This window comes from Heterodontus francisci, chromosome 27, assembly GCF_036365525.1.
Source record: "Heterodontus francisci isolate sHetFra1 chromosome 27, sHetFra1.hap1, whole genome shotgun sequence".
Lineage (NCBI taxonomy): Eukaryota > Metazoa > Chordata > Chondrichthyes > Heterodontiformes > Heterodontidae > Heterodontus > Heterodontus francisci.
Genome location: NC_090397.1, coordinates 30,855,341 through 30,871,847, shown reverse-complemented (window position 1 = coordinate 30,871,847; position 16,507 = coordinate 30,855,341). Strand labels below are relative to the sequence as shown.

The 16,507-nt window shown below is 42.7% G+C and overlaps 1 protein-coding gene across 2 annotated transcripts in view; it reads left to right on the top strand.

Moving 5' to 3' along the window:
* The window catches only part of cog5 (component of oligomeric golgi complex 5), a 204,208-nt gene that overhangs the window by 100,687 nt on the left and 87,014 nt on the right, over nucleotides 1–16,507 (top strand). For both annotated transcript variants that reach the window (XM_068059080.1, XM_068059082.1), the window contains 3 exons: nucleotides 7,962–8,127; nucleotides 8,329–8,438; nucleotides 12,037–12,114. In XM_068059080.1, coding sequence (XP_067915181.1) covers nucleotides 7,962–8,127; nucleotides 8,329–8,438; nucleotides 12,037–12,114 — 354 coding nt within the window. The remainder of the gene's footprint in view (nucleotides 1–7,961; nucleotides 8,128–8,328; nucleotides 8,439–12,036; nucleotides 12,115–16,507) is intronic.

Sequence of the window (16,507 nt, the reverse complement as noted above, 5' to 3'; positions counted from 1 at the left end):
CTTCTAATCAGTATGTAATTACTTCAGATCTTGATAATGTTCCTTTAGCTTGTCCTGCTTCATATATGAGAAGATCATACTGAGCTAGTGAATCAGCTGTAACATTTGCAATGTTGTGAGGATAATGGCAACAAATGCTGTAATTGTATACACTGTTTAAAAGAGTTATATTTATCTAGCCAGTGGACAAGATTTACTGTAATTTAAAAAGAATTTTTGAAAAAAGTGACAATATTCTAATTCAACCCAAACTGAATAATGTTTTTAGGAATATTGCAACCTCTGAGGACTAAATAATATGTATAATGATTTTCATCCTTAAGATCAAAACTGTGTTTGTGAGCAGCTGATAGTATAACCTAAAAAGCTAACACTTGACGATATATCTACAAGCTATATAAAATTTCTTTATGACAAAAGTTGAAACGTGTTCCAGGAGAGTTCTGGTCAACATTTGGGCATCTGGCTTAGTAATGGCAAGCTCCTACAACAACAGCACCTTGTATTTATATAGTGCCTTTAATGTGATAAAACGTCCCACAGTGCTTCACAGGAGCATTATAAAGCAAAGTTTGATACTGAACCACAAGGCGATATTAGGGCAGATGGCCAAAAGCTTTGTCAGAGAGCTAAGTTTTAAGGAGCATCTTGAAGGAAAGAGGTGGAGTGGGTTAGGTAAAGATTTCCAGAGCTTAGGGTCTTGGCAACTGAAGGCATGACCACTACTGGCACAGCAATTAAAATTGGGGATGCACAAGAGGCCAGAATTAGATGAGGGCAGATATCTGAGGGTTGGAGTTCGAGATGGAGAGGAGCGAGGCCATGGAGAGATTTGAAAACAAGGATGAGAATTTTACAATCAGAGTTGCTTGACCAGGAGCCATGGTGTGTCAGTATGTACAGGAGTGATGGGTGAACTGAACTTGGTACGAGTAAGGACACGAACAGCGGAATTTTGGGTGACCTCAAATTTACGAAGGGTAGAATGTGGGAGCCCACCAGGATTGCGTTGGAATAATCAAGTTTAAAGGTAACAAAGGCATGGGTGAGGGTTTTGGAAGGGGTGACCTGAAGTGGAGCAGAGTTGGTCAATGTTAGGGAGTTGGAAACAGGTGGGCTTAGCAATGGCGCAAATATGTGGTCGGAAACTCATCTTCAGGTCAACTGTGACATCAAGGTTGTGAACCATCTGGTTCAGCCTCGGGTAGTTGCCAGGGAGAGGGATTGGAGTCAGTAGCTCAGGAACAGAGTTTGTAGTGGGACCGAAGGCAATGACTTTGGACTTCCCAATATTTAATTGGAGGAGATTTTCTGCTTATCCTCTACTGGATGTTGGACAAACAGTCTGATAATTTAGCAACAGTGGAGGAGTCGAGAGAGGTGAAGTTGAGGTAGAACTTGGTGTCATCATGTGAAAACTAGTGCTGTGTAGATGTGAATTTGAAGGGCACCAGAGGTAACATGTGGGAGTGGGAAGAGGAGCCATTCCAAGTGATACTTTGGCTGTAGTTAGATAGATAAGAATGGAACCAGGCAAGAGCAGTCTCACTGAGCTGGATGGCAGTGGAGAGGTGTTGGAGGAGGATGATGTGGTCTGCTGTGTCAAAGGCTGCAGGCAGGTAGAGAAGGTTGAGGAGGGATAGTTTACATAGCTTGTTCCTCGTTCATATCCTTGCCTGTCTCTATGCTGTATTAATTTCCTTTGGTAAGGGATGGTGTTCATTTTTTTGCTGGATAAAGACTCTCAAAGGACAGACTTACTCATCTGATTTCATAGCTGCATGACTTATGATAGTTGGCGAACAATTTAATTTGGTGGATGGATATTACAGCTTTGGTTCTTTCTTGCAAATAATATCTAAAATATATTTTTAGGTTTTCTTTTTAATGCATTTGAGCATTAATTCAAAGGATTGCAAATATACATCCAGCCAAATAGGTTAACAAGTAGACTTCAGAAACCAGTGTTTATTCTTTAACTCTTTCCTCAGTTGTGTGCTGAAGGCTTTGATTCCTTGATGAGATATAGTTCCCCATGCTGTTGTTAATGTACAAGCCTTGATAGCAATGATGGGCTGCTTGACCACAGGGTCAACAAAGCAGAGCCCAATCTCTATCCACATGTAAGCTCCCAGCAGGGGTATCCAGCAGAAGCAGGATCCCTGTCCAGTTTTACACCCCGTTTTCTCCCAAGCAAATCACTGAAGAACACTTTGAAACCAGCTGTAGTACCCTACTGCTAATCCACCTCTGATCAGCTGATTTAGCAGAGCCTGGGGTTCCAACTTGTGGCCTTCATGGTCACTAGTGAACTCTGGAGAGTGCTAACAAATTTTGAAAGAAATTTGATCTAACATTCTGAGAAACATTATCAGATAATTTGCAGCGAGCATCTGCACTTGACTCGAGTTGTTGAGCTGGAGTCTGAGGTGCAGACATAGCAGTTCAGCAGGGAAGGAGAGAATTACCTGGACAATATTGACCTAGGAGGCAGTCAGGCCCCTTAGGTTATTTTTAAATTTTATCATTCTTGGGATGTGAACATTACTGGCAAGGCCAGTGTTTATTGTCCATTCCTAATTGCTGTTGAAGGTACTTTAGATTTGGCTAGTGGTCAGGACAGAAGGATTTGACTGTGATAGATAATGGGATCTCAGATGTAGCAGTGGAGAAGCCTCTGCCTTTGCCATTGTCCAACAAGTACAAGGTACATGCTACCAATGTGGATGAGAACAAAAGACTACAGGAAGGATTGGAAAATTGACCATGTCACTGTGGTATAGGAGGCCATTCAAATCAGGGGGAATGAAAAGGAATGTTGTTGGGGATAGTATAGTCAGGGGGTTAGATACTGTTCTCTGCAGCCGCAGCCAGGTGTTCCAAAGGCTGTGATGCCTGCAAGGTGCCAGGGTTAAGGACTTATTCTCGTGCCAACAAAGAACTTGGAGGAGGAGGATCCTATTGTTGTGGTCCAGATAGGAACTAACGACATGTAGATCTTGGAATGAGGCTTTGTTGAGGGAGTTTGAGGAGCTGGGGTCCAAATTAAAAGCAGAACCTGTAAGGTAATCTCTGGATTACTAACTGAACCATGCGCAAATTGGCATAGGGCAAAGTGGACTGGAGACTGAAATACGAAGCTGAGCAGCAGAGATTTCAATTTCATGGGGCACTGGAAACAGGGAGCTGCTCCATTGGGATGGACTCCATTTAAACCTAGCTTGGACCAGTGTCCTGGTGAATTGAATAACAAGTGTAATAGATATGGTTTTAAACTAATAAGGGAATAGGAAGCTTCAGAGAAGGGTAAATCAATAAGTCTGAAGAGAAAACTCAGGGCTATAGAGCAGAACAGAGATTTGGGTAAAATCAAGCCGTGTGTGTCAGGAAGGGCAAGAGAGTTTGTCAATTGTAATAGGATATCAGCGTAAAAGGCCACATCAAGGAAAAATAGTAACATTGTAAACTGGCATGTAAATAGCAAGCGGGTAGTGAGAGGAGGAGTGGGGCCTATTATGGACAGAGAGGGTAACATATATTCATGGTGGCACAGGACAAGGCTAATGTACTTTGAGTACTTTGTATCAGTATTCTATCTTGCCACCACCTCCCTTGACCCCTCCACTGTCTCTAAATTAAAAGAAAGAAAATCTGGCATTTATATAACTCCTTTCATGATCCCAGGATGTCCAAAGTACTTTCCAGCCAATTAAGTAATTTTGAAGTATAGTGACTGTTGTAATGTAGGGTTCTTGGCAGCCAATTTGCAAAAAGTCCTATAAGCAGCAAAGTGATGACAACCAGATAATCTGTTTGTGATGTTGATTGAGACCTAGGTTTTTGTGCTCGGGTCTCTGGAGTAGGACTTGTACCCATAACTTTCTGACTCAGAGGTGAGAATGCTACCACCTGAGCCATAGCTGACTGCTTGTCTGGCATCTAGTACTGGATGAGCTGAAATTTCTTCCAGCTAAATATTGGGAAAACCAAAGCCATTGTTTTTGGTCCCGCCTCAAACTGCATTCCCTAACTACCAATTCCATCGCTCTCCCGGCAACTGTCTGAGGCTGAACCAGACTGTTCACAACCTTGGTCTCATATTTGGCACTGAAATGAGCTTTCGACATGCATTCATGCCATCTCTAAGACTGCCGACTTCCATTGCTTGATTCCATGCCTGTCTCAGTTCTTGGCAGCTGAAGCCTTCATCCATACCTTTGTTACCACTACACTTGACTATTCCAATACCCTGGCCAGCCTCCCATCTTTCAACCTCCATAAACTTAAGCTCATCCAAAACTCTGCAGCCTGTATCCTAACTCGTACCAAGTCCTGTTCACCCATCATCCCTGTGCTCGCTGACTTACGTTAGCTCGGTCAAGCAAACCGTGATTTTAAAATTCTCATCCTTGTTTTCAAATCCCTCCAAGGTTTTGCCCCTTCCTATCCCTGTAACCTCCTCCAGCACTACGAGGTATCTGCTTGCCTCTAATTCTGACCTGTTTTGCTTTCTTGATTTTAATCTCTCCTTTAGCTGTTGAGACCATAAGCTCTGGAGTTTCCTCTCTAAACCTCTCCACTTTTCTACCTCGCTTTCCGTCTTTATGACACTCCTTCAACCTACCTCTTTGACCAAGCTTTTAGACATCTGCCATAATTCCAATTATGTGGCTCAAGAGTTGAATTTTGTTTGGTAATGCTTCTGTGAAGCATCTTGGGATGTTTTACTATGTCCAAGTCAAATATATAAATGTAAGTTGTTAAACACTTGGAGGAGGAGATGCGCAGAAACTCGACCAGAGGACTGGAGAGTCTAAATTAGGACATAGGGCTGGAGAAGGGTGCAGCATCTGGGATGTCTCAGAAGGTTTTGTAAATGAGGGCAAGGATTTTGAATTTCATTTGTTAGGAGATGGGGAGCCATTGGAGGTCAGCAATTAAATAAATAATAGGTGAACATGGAGTGTACAGCTAGCAGTCAAATAATTAAGTCCCAGTAAGGTAAAAATGATTTTTTGAATTTTCATTGGATTGATCTTATACTGGTTTACATATTGCTGTAGTTGTATGTTTTCTTCACCTAGCATTTGCAGGAAGGCACATTTGAATTGCCTGAGTTTTGTATGCTTAAGGATCAGGGCAACCATGGGAGACCAAATGTACAGATGCTTTGCTACCTTTTCTCTGGCATTGTTGGGGCATGCCATTCTTCCTGTGAGGCTGACAGCAAGCCATAATGCGTTCCCATTTTCACCCTGTGCCAGTGTGTAATGTGGACCTCCAAAAGGGCAAGATCAGAAGGTGTGTAGGAACATGCCAATCTGGCTACATTCTGACAGGGAGGTGTAGGGTTTGTGAATTTTATGTGGGATATGGAACCTACAGTGTTTGAGTTAGCCGTCACATTTTACTGCCAGTGATTGTTGTGGGACTTTGTTACCAAGTTTTTCCTCATTCTTGTGTTATTTACTGGCTTTGGTCTTACCTCCAGGTTTTTTGTGGGGCCTTAATGGGTACCTTATAAATTTGGTATTGCCTTTTTAATATTATGAGAATGCAGACACTGCCATCTCCATTTTTAAAAATAGCGGCTGGTGGGGAGGCCTGCTGCTTTGTGCTTGTGTGTTAGGATATATGTGCAGAACTCTCTTTTAGCAGATAGTGTGATTCACTCTGGTCTTGCTGGCTGCATTTAACAGTCTCTCGCTGTATGTCTTTGACCAGTAGTGTAGGCTAATTGCAAAATTAGCCTACAAATGGGATTGCCACTCCTGACCAAAGTGTGTTGACATTGACTGAGAAAGAGACAGTACACGTGGCTGTAGTACATTCTAAAGTTGAATAATCTTCCTGATGCTTAGTATTTAGATTCACACATGAAGGATGGGCATTTTGGATGTGATTCAAAAAAGCTGATGGTACCTGTGAAATCATATCCCAGCATGGTTCACTGCCTTTAGGAAAAATTAATTTGGCAAAAAAACAAAAGTACAAAAGAATCCTGTTGATGCATGGATAATATGTCAAGATTATTGAGTCTTTCCAGCTCAAACTTTTTGTAGCAGCAGCTGTTTCCAACAGAGATGGCCACATGACTTACCTGCTGGTCTGGCTGGGGACTATTTGAATTGTACCTCACAGGTTTTTTGGGAGACTGTAACTAAGCTCAAAGGAGAAAGCACCGCTCACACTCTGTCTCTCAAGCAAAGTGAGTGGCGCAGTGGTTAGCATCGCAGCCTCACAGCTCCAGTGACCCGGGTTCGATTCTGGGTACTGCCTGTGTGGAGTTTGCAAGTTCTCCCTGTGACCGCGTGGGCTTTTGCCGGGTGCTCCGGTTTCGTCCCACAGCCAAAGACTTGCAGGTTGATAGGTAAATTGAACATTATAAATTGCCCCTAGTATAGGTAGGTGGTAGGGGAATTGAGGGAAGGTGGGGATGTGAGAGGAATATGGGATTAATGTAGGATTAGTATAAATGGGTGGTTGATGGTCGGCACAGACTCGGTGGGCTAAAGGGCCTGTTTCAGTGCTATATCTCTAACTAACAAAAGTCCCAGCAGCTTAAACCTCAGTTTCAACATGCGCAGTATATATTTGATACTTAATTTAGCTGCCAAGACTATGTTGGTCCTCAAATTATCACAGTCCATGTTGGTGTAGCATACAGACAATAGATGTAGAGTAATTTCAGCGATCTATAGGTCTCCATCTCCAGCCATATTTTGTTTGTTTTCAGTGCCAGATGCTGCCTGTCTACTAATTGCCGACAGTGGTTTAGAACCCTAATATTATTCGGAACAATGTCAACAGCATGGGTTCAATTTCTGTTTTGGTCTGCGGAAGGCAGCGGAAGCCACCTCATATATACCCAGTTCCCTAGTTATGCTCATCTCTTCTGGGTGGAGAAAAAGAGAGAAGACCTGCCCTTGAGCAGACCACCACCATCGCATGGCATGGCAAGGGATAAATACACTTGTTACATGAATTTAGGTATTAGAAATTTAATTTTGTCATATTTGGAGTTGATGTACTCTGATTTACCATAGAACATTCCTTCAACCGTGGATAATCCTACTTTTTAGATTAATTTGATTTATCAGGCAATTACAGGCTGACAACTGCCACTACGACAGCTTACCACATTTTCTTTTAGGGAAACGGAATGGAATTTCACAGCATAGTATCATCCATTATTGAGATATTGAACATCAAACAATATAGAAAATTTTTTTTTTTTGAAATAAAAATATAAGTAGTCTGAGTTTAACTGACTCAGGAAGCTAAATGAAAATATTTCCAGTATCTCCAGCTCTTTTTAGGAAACCTACTGAAGTTGTGGGCTGGATACCACCCTCACAGTCAATAGGGGCATGCTTCAAGTGAAACAAGCTTTCAATCCTGCACTTTGCTTAAATGCATTACTGTTCAATGCCAACAGAATCTTGATGTACAGCAAGAAGTAGAAGGGAAATGCAGCAGAAATGCTTGAAGGCCAGGGTTGGATGGGCTATGTAGACAAATCTCTTCAAGGATTACGAGACTTAATTCCCATGTCGTGACGCAAACCCATATGGCAGATATGGTAGCAGTGTAGCAAAACTCTTCCCAGTTAATGTATGTATCCATACAGTAAATTGCACAAGTGATATCTACTGCATTTTGTCTTATAGTTAGTGGTGCATTACCACCAGTCAGAACTGTCTACCTTTATTACCTCATTAACACTTTGAGGTATTTTTAATGTGTTCTCAAGAATGTACATTTTTTACAAATACAACATTTATAATTTATTAAATCTTTAAATCAGCGGTGCTGGAATATTTCAGGGGTCAGAATTTTTTGTTAGAAATATTAATCTAAGTTATATAGCCCTTATTTTGCTTAATATGGTAAGTAGGGACAGATCTAGCAATTTACTCTTGTATGAATAACGACCTGTGTTATCTTTTTCTTAAAATAAGAATCCTACGCAGGTAGGAACAGCACTTCAAGTTTTCTACAACCTTGGAACCTTAAAGGAGACCATCAACAGTGTAGTCAATGGGTATCGAGTATCTCTAGAAGATAATATCAGCAGTGCTTTGGATATAAAAATGTTAACTCAACCTAATCAAGCCACCACAAGAGGCGAGTTTGACTTTTATACAAAAATTGTATTGTGGCAATGGAAATATAAGTAGCAAGATCATAACATTTGATATATACACTATATGAACACTAATGTAATATGAATGAGGCGGTGTTCTTAATTCACCCTAAATTACATTCATTTTTTCCCTCAGCCATTATAATTTTGCTTTTATTTTTCTTGTTTTTCAAAATTAACAGGACCTGGAAGAGCCACAATGCCCACCCCAGGCAACACGCCAGCATTCCGTGCTGCTCTTTGGACGAATATGGAGAAATTGATGGATCAAATTTGTGCTGCATGTGGACAAGTAAGGTTCTGTTAACATTTTTTGTTAAATGTAATTGGAAATTATGTGGCATCAATTAACAATGAATTCCTCATTTGTTGAACTTCCAAGTGCAAGTAGGAATCGGCATCATTCTCTGGCTAAAATTGCATGGGATGTTCTGTCTTTAAGAAATTAACACCTTGGGTGGTCACACAATTTTTTGTCCGCGTAAGGCCATGATCTGGGACATGCCCACACAATTTTCTCCTGTAATTGGCAGAAAACCATTTGTTACCAGAAAAAGTTAATATTACTATTCATCAGCTTTCTATTTCCTACCAAACAGTTGCCCCTCTCTTTTGTGCTCTTCAGGTTTGTAGAAAGTAATCTTTTTTCAAAGTTTCCTGTTTTTGTTTGCAGCTGTGGTCTGCAAAGTTATTGAGTTCTTTAGCACCAAAGCCATCTAACACTCTTGTCTCAGTGTCAGCAGGTCGCAGGTTCGGACAGGGGTCTGCAACCTGTGGCTCCGGAGCTGCATGTGGCTCTTCAACATCTTTTTTTAAAATTTTATTTATTTATTTAGAGATACAGCACTGAAACAGGCCCTTCGGCCCACCGAGTCTGTGCCGACCATCAACCACCCATTTATACTAATCCTACACTAATCCCATATTCCTACCACGTCCCCACCTGTCCCTATATTTCCCTACCACCCATCTATACTAGGGGCAATTTATAATGGCCAATTTACCTATCAACCTGCAAGTCTTTGGTGGTGGGAGGAAACCGGAGTACCCAGCGAAAACCCACGCAGACACGGAGAACTTGCAAACTCCACGCAGGCATCTCATTTGCTGCTCCTAACCTTTTCCAGTTGGATCGCATTAACCTGAAAAAAGCCTAAAAAAGTTTAAAGTGACAGCCGTGTATTTATTGTGGGGATAAAATGCGAGATAATTTGCTATACTTTACGGTTTCAATTATTACTTTAAAGAAAAACATTATGTTCTAAATAAACCTGTTTGAGTGGTATAGCTGCACCATGGTTATAAATGCCTTTTGTTCGAGGAACAGGTTTTATGGTTGCGACCATTATTATTTCTATTATAGCTGAGATGATCAATTGTTTAGATTGTGCTAATAGAAACTTTTTTTAATCGCGAGAATCAATAGCTGACAAAATTCAATGAATCTCAAGTTATAATTTGTTTTAAAGATTACTGACAATTATAGTAAAAAGAAAAAGTCAAAAAATGCGATAATTCAGTGTTAGGTCTATTTTAATTTTGATTCTTTTATTGATAAATTCAATATATGTATTTTATTTATAGAATGCATAATTTGCATATATCAGATACTTGGCAATTTTTCAAGTATTTGATTTAGAAATGCTGAAATTTCATCTTGCAGTTCTTTAGTTTTTATTATCGGCTCTTTAGGTTTGAAAAAAAAAGGTTGCTGACCCCAGGGTAGGATTTGAACAGATAATCTCGGATGATATTTCAGTGTCTATCTGTGGCTCAGTCAGAAGTTTATTGGGTTCAAGTCCCACTCCAGGGATTTGAACACAGAATCCAGCTGGTATTCCAGAGGTACCATCTTTTGATGAGAACTTAAACTCAGAATCCATCTGCCCCCTCAGGTGAATGTAAGAGATCCTGTGGCACTATTCCAAAGAAAAACAGGTGCGTTCTCTTGACGTTCTGGTGGACATTTATCTCATTGCTTTTCATGCAGCCTTGATGTATACAAATTGACAGCTGCTTTTGCTTCTGTAAAAGCAATTGCTAACTTCAAAAGCAATTTTCTGTAAAGTACTTTGGGATATTGTGAGACACGCAAATGTAGTTTTTTGCCTTCTATCTTTGAATAGATCCATCTTGTCAACTTCATGCTGCAACCACTCTCCTATGCTGGTTTTTGACTTTAAAATTCACAATTGAATGTAAATAAAAAAAAAACTTCTCGGCAAAAGACAGCAAAACCAGGATGTTGGAGAAGTCAGTTGTCATTGATGATTTTAGGCAAAGTCTGCTCCAGACTTTGCATAAAGTATTGATGCAAGCAGCTTTTTCCACTGAGGAACATTTAACTTAAGTAGTTTAAGACTTAGATTGTTGTTCAGTTGCTTTTAATGCAGAAAAATCTTGGGGGATTTTGGCGCAAACATTCTTCTCTCCTGCATCAGAGAGGAAATTGAGCATGGACAGGGAGCATTTGCCATACTGCTGCCTTTAAAGTGGCATTGGTCAAGTCAGTTTCCATGAAAGATTGTATGGTTTGGGAGGTGTTGTGTGGTCTGTATGTCCTGAATACCTTGTTCCAGCAATGTTCACAAATTGGTTGAAACTTAGTTTGCCTGAAGTCTAGCATCAGTCCACAATGTCCTTGTCTCCAACCAGCGTGCTGGCAATTATTTCTCGAACGCAACCACTGGCACCATCCAAATCAGTTGACTATGCTTGGCAACAGATAGCATGACTTTGCCTTTAAGTTTCTTTCACTGAAGACAGTTACCTTATCCGGTCTTGATTTGACCAGATTAGTGAGTTCATGCAAAGATGGACTAATAACTATATCTTGAAACAAGTTGTGGGTAGGGCAGTTCTGAAGTTCCATCTTAAGTTTTTGCCTAAGATTATTGCTTCACTAGTTTCTCTTGTTTCAGGAGTTCCTTGTGCCTGCTCACATATTGATAGGAAGCATCATTTATTCAACATGTACAGGGCACAATCCTTTTTCTTTACAAGAAAAGGACTTGTGTTTTTGTCAATCTTGGAACTGTTCCTTTGGGAAGAAAACACATAATTCCACTTCTAAACCAAGACGATTATATTGAATGGTGTTAGTTCCTGGTTGGATAGTACCCATCAGAAAAAAGTTATAGTTCTGTATGGCAGTTATTAATTAGGCCCAATAGACAAAAGATTCCTTTCATGTTATTTTATTATGATCATGATTTGTCACCTCAGGGCAATGGGCTATTGGGGTCCAGTTGGCTTGTAGATATGGATTCTCAGAACCTCACTATGCACATTTGGTATTTGTGTGGTTTGAATCAAGGAAGCAGGTTGGAATGCCTACTATTGGTATAGTCTTTCACTGTTTGAAAGCAGTTCAACATCCACATGATATAAAATAAAAGCAAAATTCTGCGGATGCTGGAAATCTGAAACAAAAACAAGAAATGCTGGAATCACTCAGCAGGTCTGGCAGCATCTGTGGAAAGAGAAGCAGAGTTAATGTTTCGGGTCAGTGACCCTTCTTCGGAACATGATATGCTCCCTAACAGACTTAGCTCATTTATTTTTCTGAACTGGTATGACTTGAAGGTGCTTTTTGTTTGCTGGTTAGTTTCAGTACCCTTGATGATGCTTATGATCTCAATGCAACTCTTTCAGGCAAATTATTACGGCATCTTCCAGAATGTACCATAGAGTAGAAGAAAAACTAGCTGACAACTTATACTGCAAGTTATTCAAGAAACAGTGATTTGTTCTTTGTATGGTGACGGCAGTTACTGTTCAGTGATAATGAATCTATTTTAAAGAATGAGAAGTCTACACTTGCAGTTCATAATCTAATATTTGTTGATGATCAATACCTGTAATTTTTAATGTTAATTTGATTTCTTTAGGTCCAGCATTTGCAGAAGGTTTTAACAAAGAAAAGAGATCCTGTGACACATGTCTGCTTTATTCATGAAATAACTAAGGTAACACAATGAGTCTCTATATGACAGTATTGAGAACTGCTATGGGGAGGGGGTACCAAAGGCGAGAAAAGTGACCTTCGTATAGATGTACTTTCAGTATAAACACGACGCTTCAGATACTGGTAAAGTAGATACGTGTTCACAAATTATTTTAGGCAGAGGAAGCTATTTTGGATTTATTTTCTTGCATCTTTGATTTCTCAGCAGTTATAGTCATCTGGTAAATCTTGACTAAACTAGATTCTTAACGTAGAATCAAGAAAAAAGGTGAGATTATTTTTTAAGTTTATCCTCTTACTTGCAGCAGCCAAATGCCTAGAAGCAAGATAACTCCAGCAGAGCAATTGGCATCCACTTTCTGACACTGATGTCATATTGTTGCCTATGAGAGTTCCTTCTCATGTTAAAGGGAAGGTCACCTTGCCAAAGCATCATTCATTATTTTACAAGAGAAGGAAACCAAGTCATAACAGTCAACAAGATAGAGAAGTAGATAGCTCCCAAAAAGTCATAGTACCAATAACTATTTCATATATTATTTGTTAATTTATTTTTAAGTTAGCATCCTCTGCAAACTGCTGAAAGTAATCAGGACATAGATTTCTGGGAAAACTACATGGCCCGTGATGGACCTTGTTATTTTTTGTTCTTTTAATCCTTATTCTAGATTATTTTTGCTCCCTTATTATCCTCATGGGTATGTCTCAATTTTGCATAACTTTGAGTGTCTATCCTTGTCTTGAGATCTAGGTGAATTTCCAGTAATGTGCCTAGAGAAATGTATAACAAACGCTGTAATTACTGTTAAGTACTGGACAGTCTTTGAAAGCGGTAGAGCATCACATCAGACTTTACGGGCTGGATTTTACTGCAAGGGCGGGAAACTGATTGGGACTGTTTCCAGGTTCCGAACCTGGCCCGGGGGTTGGTGGGGCGGCAGCAGGTAAACAGTAAGGGGCCCTGAGTCCCGTGGGGCTGGGGTGACCACTTAATTGCTATGGACGTGGGTTTGGTGGCCAATTAGCAGCCGCGGGGGCAGGAACAGAGGTGGAACAACTCGAGTGCAGGCCAGTTTTAAACTGACCATGACAGCCATTACTGTAGCTGCTGTTTCACTGCTGTTACTGCAGAGTGAAAGATCACTGAACACTTCAATTCCTGGTGTCACAGTAGAAGCAGACGACTGGAACCTGGGGAAAGGCAGCCCCTCGATTTTCAGATGCGGACCTGGAGGTCATGCTGGAGGCCACTAGAGAGAGGAGTGAGGTCCTCTTCCCGGAGGAGGCCACCTAACAAGACAAAGCAGGCTTGGATGTACATCACTGCCGCAATTAGCGGAAGATTGTTAGAAGAATTTGGATCCAGTGTAGGAAAAGGTTCAATGTCCTGATATGCTCTGGCAAGGTGAGTGCAACCCCAAACCCTCAGAACAGGTCTCTGGGTATTCACTCTCCAGCATAGAAGCTTCAAGACGCATGCTGCTCCTGAACATGGGAGGGATGTGTGTATAGGCCACTTACTGACCCCTCGGAATGGCTCAGCCATAGTGCTGCTGAAAATCTGTAACCATTGATACATGCGGCTTCTAATGACAGGACAACAGTTCCTTATAGAATTATAGAATCATGGAATGCTTACAGCACAGAAGGAGGCCATTTGATCCATTGTGTCCTTGCTGGCTCTTTGTCAGAGCAACTCAGCTAGCCCTACTCCCATGCCTTTTTCCCCGTGGACTTGCAATTTTTAACTTGCTTTCGTTTGTCCATGCTGGCAAAATGGGCACATAATACCCGAGAGAAGGCCCAATTGGGTGGTGATGTCCCCTGCCTTCACATCATCCAAACAAGGGAGGAGGGAGCGAGGAAATAGCCAGAATTGCAGACCACGAGGAAGTCGGCCATGGCGATATGCGCACTCATGGTGGAAATGCTGATTAGAGAAGGCAATGCACTCGTTAAGGAGGTGCATTGCACTCTACCCTGTCTGACAGCATGCCAAACACTGAGTTGCATTGCAGAGACTTCTGCTGTCCAAGGCTAGCTTTCCTCTTCTTGCATATGTCACAGGTGCAGATGTCAACCCAAGGCAGTCTCCTCCCTCATCACTGGGCCAAGAGGAGCAGCAAAGCTATGAAGAAGCACTATCCAAAGCGCAGATATACTCATGTCGATGGGACCTTGCTCATGTTTACATAAGGTGGCACTAGTGTGCAGAGGAGGTGCCAGAGGCAGCTGTGGGCAGTTCCCCTCAGCCAAGGACAGCAGACACGGCCCTACTCAGCTGGGCACAGATGCAGGGCCTCAGGAGTCCCTGGAAAGGATGCTCTACCTAAACCAACAGATGTGCTCCCAGATATGAGTTCGCTGATGCAATGTAGGGCCATGGGCAGAGAATGGAGGAGGCCATCCATCTTACGTGTGCCACAATGGCTCAGGACTTTGAGAGAGTGGGCAGCCTCGTGGAGAGCCATATGTGGCAGCACTTAAGTGCATGCAGGACTGACGTACACAGGATGCATGCCACACAGTGTAGCCTGGACCAGTCAGGTAGTGCAGAGATGTTTGGAGGGGATGCTAGTTGCGCCCCAGCTGGTGCTCTCTTCCAGCCATTTGGAGCACTAGCCAAGGGCTGACGGTCACCAAGGAGGATGCAGGTGCCACTCTTCATAGGGCCACCATTATCCTCTGCCTCCTTGGCCCCTCTGACGGAGGGAGCGTATGTGACAGAAGCTGCCCCTGCAGTGATTCAGGTGCAATACCTCTGGAGATGCCCCCATGGCACCTCTGCGATGAGACATGCATATCAGTCGCAAGCAGAAACAAATTGCAGCCACCTCCTTCAAGGCCACAAGGGGAGCACCGCATAGATGTGGCTGAGCGCAGAGGCCACTGCGTCGGCAGAGTGATGAGTGGGTCACCGGGGTATCTTCTTCCTGTAACTGTGCACGGTTTTCCTTTTATGAGCACCATGTAAATAATGACACTTGAAGCCACACATGAGACTCCTTTCATTGGGACAAGAAAAGAGGTATGAAGTGGTGAAGGAAGTCAAGGGTTCCTCAAAGGTGATGGCAAACGTCTAGGCAGATATGTATCTTTCACTGACGTTACATGTTCCAGGCTGCGTCCTCAATAGAAGTGATAGCACAGGCACCTCAGTGAGCTCCGTACCATGTCATAGATCCTGGAGTCAGAGGGGTTCAAGTTGAAATGTTCTGAGTCAGAAGATCCCAGACATTCATGGCATCCTGACGGGACCTGTATGACCTGCACTGTGCCCACCTACCTCCCTGTGCATCTTGGTATTCTGCATCTTCCCCCTCTGCCTCCTTGTCCTCTTCCACCAATAAGTTGTGTCCTTCCAGGGCCTCACCATCCACAAGGTCCACACCTCTACTTGGAGGGCCATGTTATGGACAATGCAGCAGACCACCACAGTGAGTGAGATCCTTAAAGGAGTGTACTGCAGAGCGCCACCCAACTGTCCACGCACTGGAACTGCATCTTCAGAAGCCCAACGGCCTGTTCAGTGGTCGTTCTGGTGAACAGATGTCTTCGGTTGTATCGCCTCTGTCGGTGGCGCTTGTAGAGAGTGTGGCCATTTCCTCAAGGGATATCCCTTTTCCCCTAAAATCCATCCGCAAACTTTGGGGGTTGGAGTGAAGAGCTGTGGCAGCCTGGTATGCCGAAGGTTGAAGGAGTCATGGCAGTTGCCAGAAAAGTGAGCTCACACATGGAGGAAGCTCTTATTGTGGTCGCATACCAGCTGAACATTGAGGGAGAGGAAGCCCTTCCTGTTGATGAATCTGACTGGCTGGTCACCGGGTGCCTTGGTGGCCATATGGGTATAATTGATGTTGCCCTGCACTTGGGGAAATCCAGCAGTGGTGGTGAAACCCACTTCCCTCTGTTCCTGCGAGGCCCCATCTGTCTGGAATTGAATGTACTGTGCAGCTGTGGCAAATGGGGCATCTATGATCTCTGAGATGCAGCTGTTTGGGAGATGCCACCACAGTCTGCAGCCGATCCTTGGAACGAGCCAGAAGTGAAACAGTTCAAGGCCGCAGTGACTTTGATGTTTCTGGCAGGGCGTGGTGACCAATGCTGCAAGGTGTGAGGTCTTTGGTGACAAGGGCACAAATGTCTGTGACTAACTGCTTGGAGAGTCACAGTCTCCTGTGGCACTGGTTCTCGGTTATCAACAGGTAACTCTGCCTTCTGCAGTAGATCCTATGCTGAGGATGTGTTCTCTGTGTCCTTCCTGCCTGTCGTTTCTCTCCCCTGCCCTTTTGATTCCTGGGGCAGTATCCTTTCGACAGAGGTTATTGCTGCTCATTGCCACTGGGCTCAAAATCTGAGTTGTGACCCCATTGCCAGCTGTTGCCTTCCTTGTG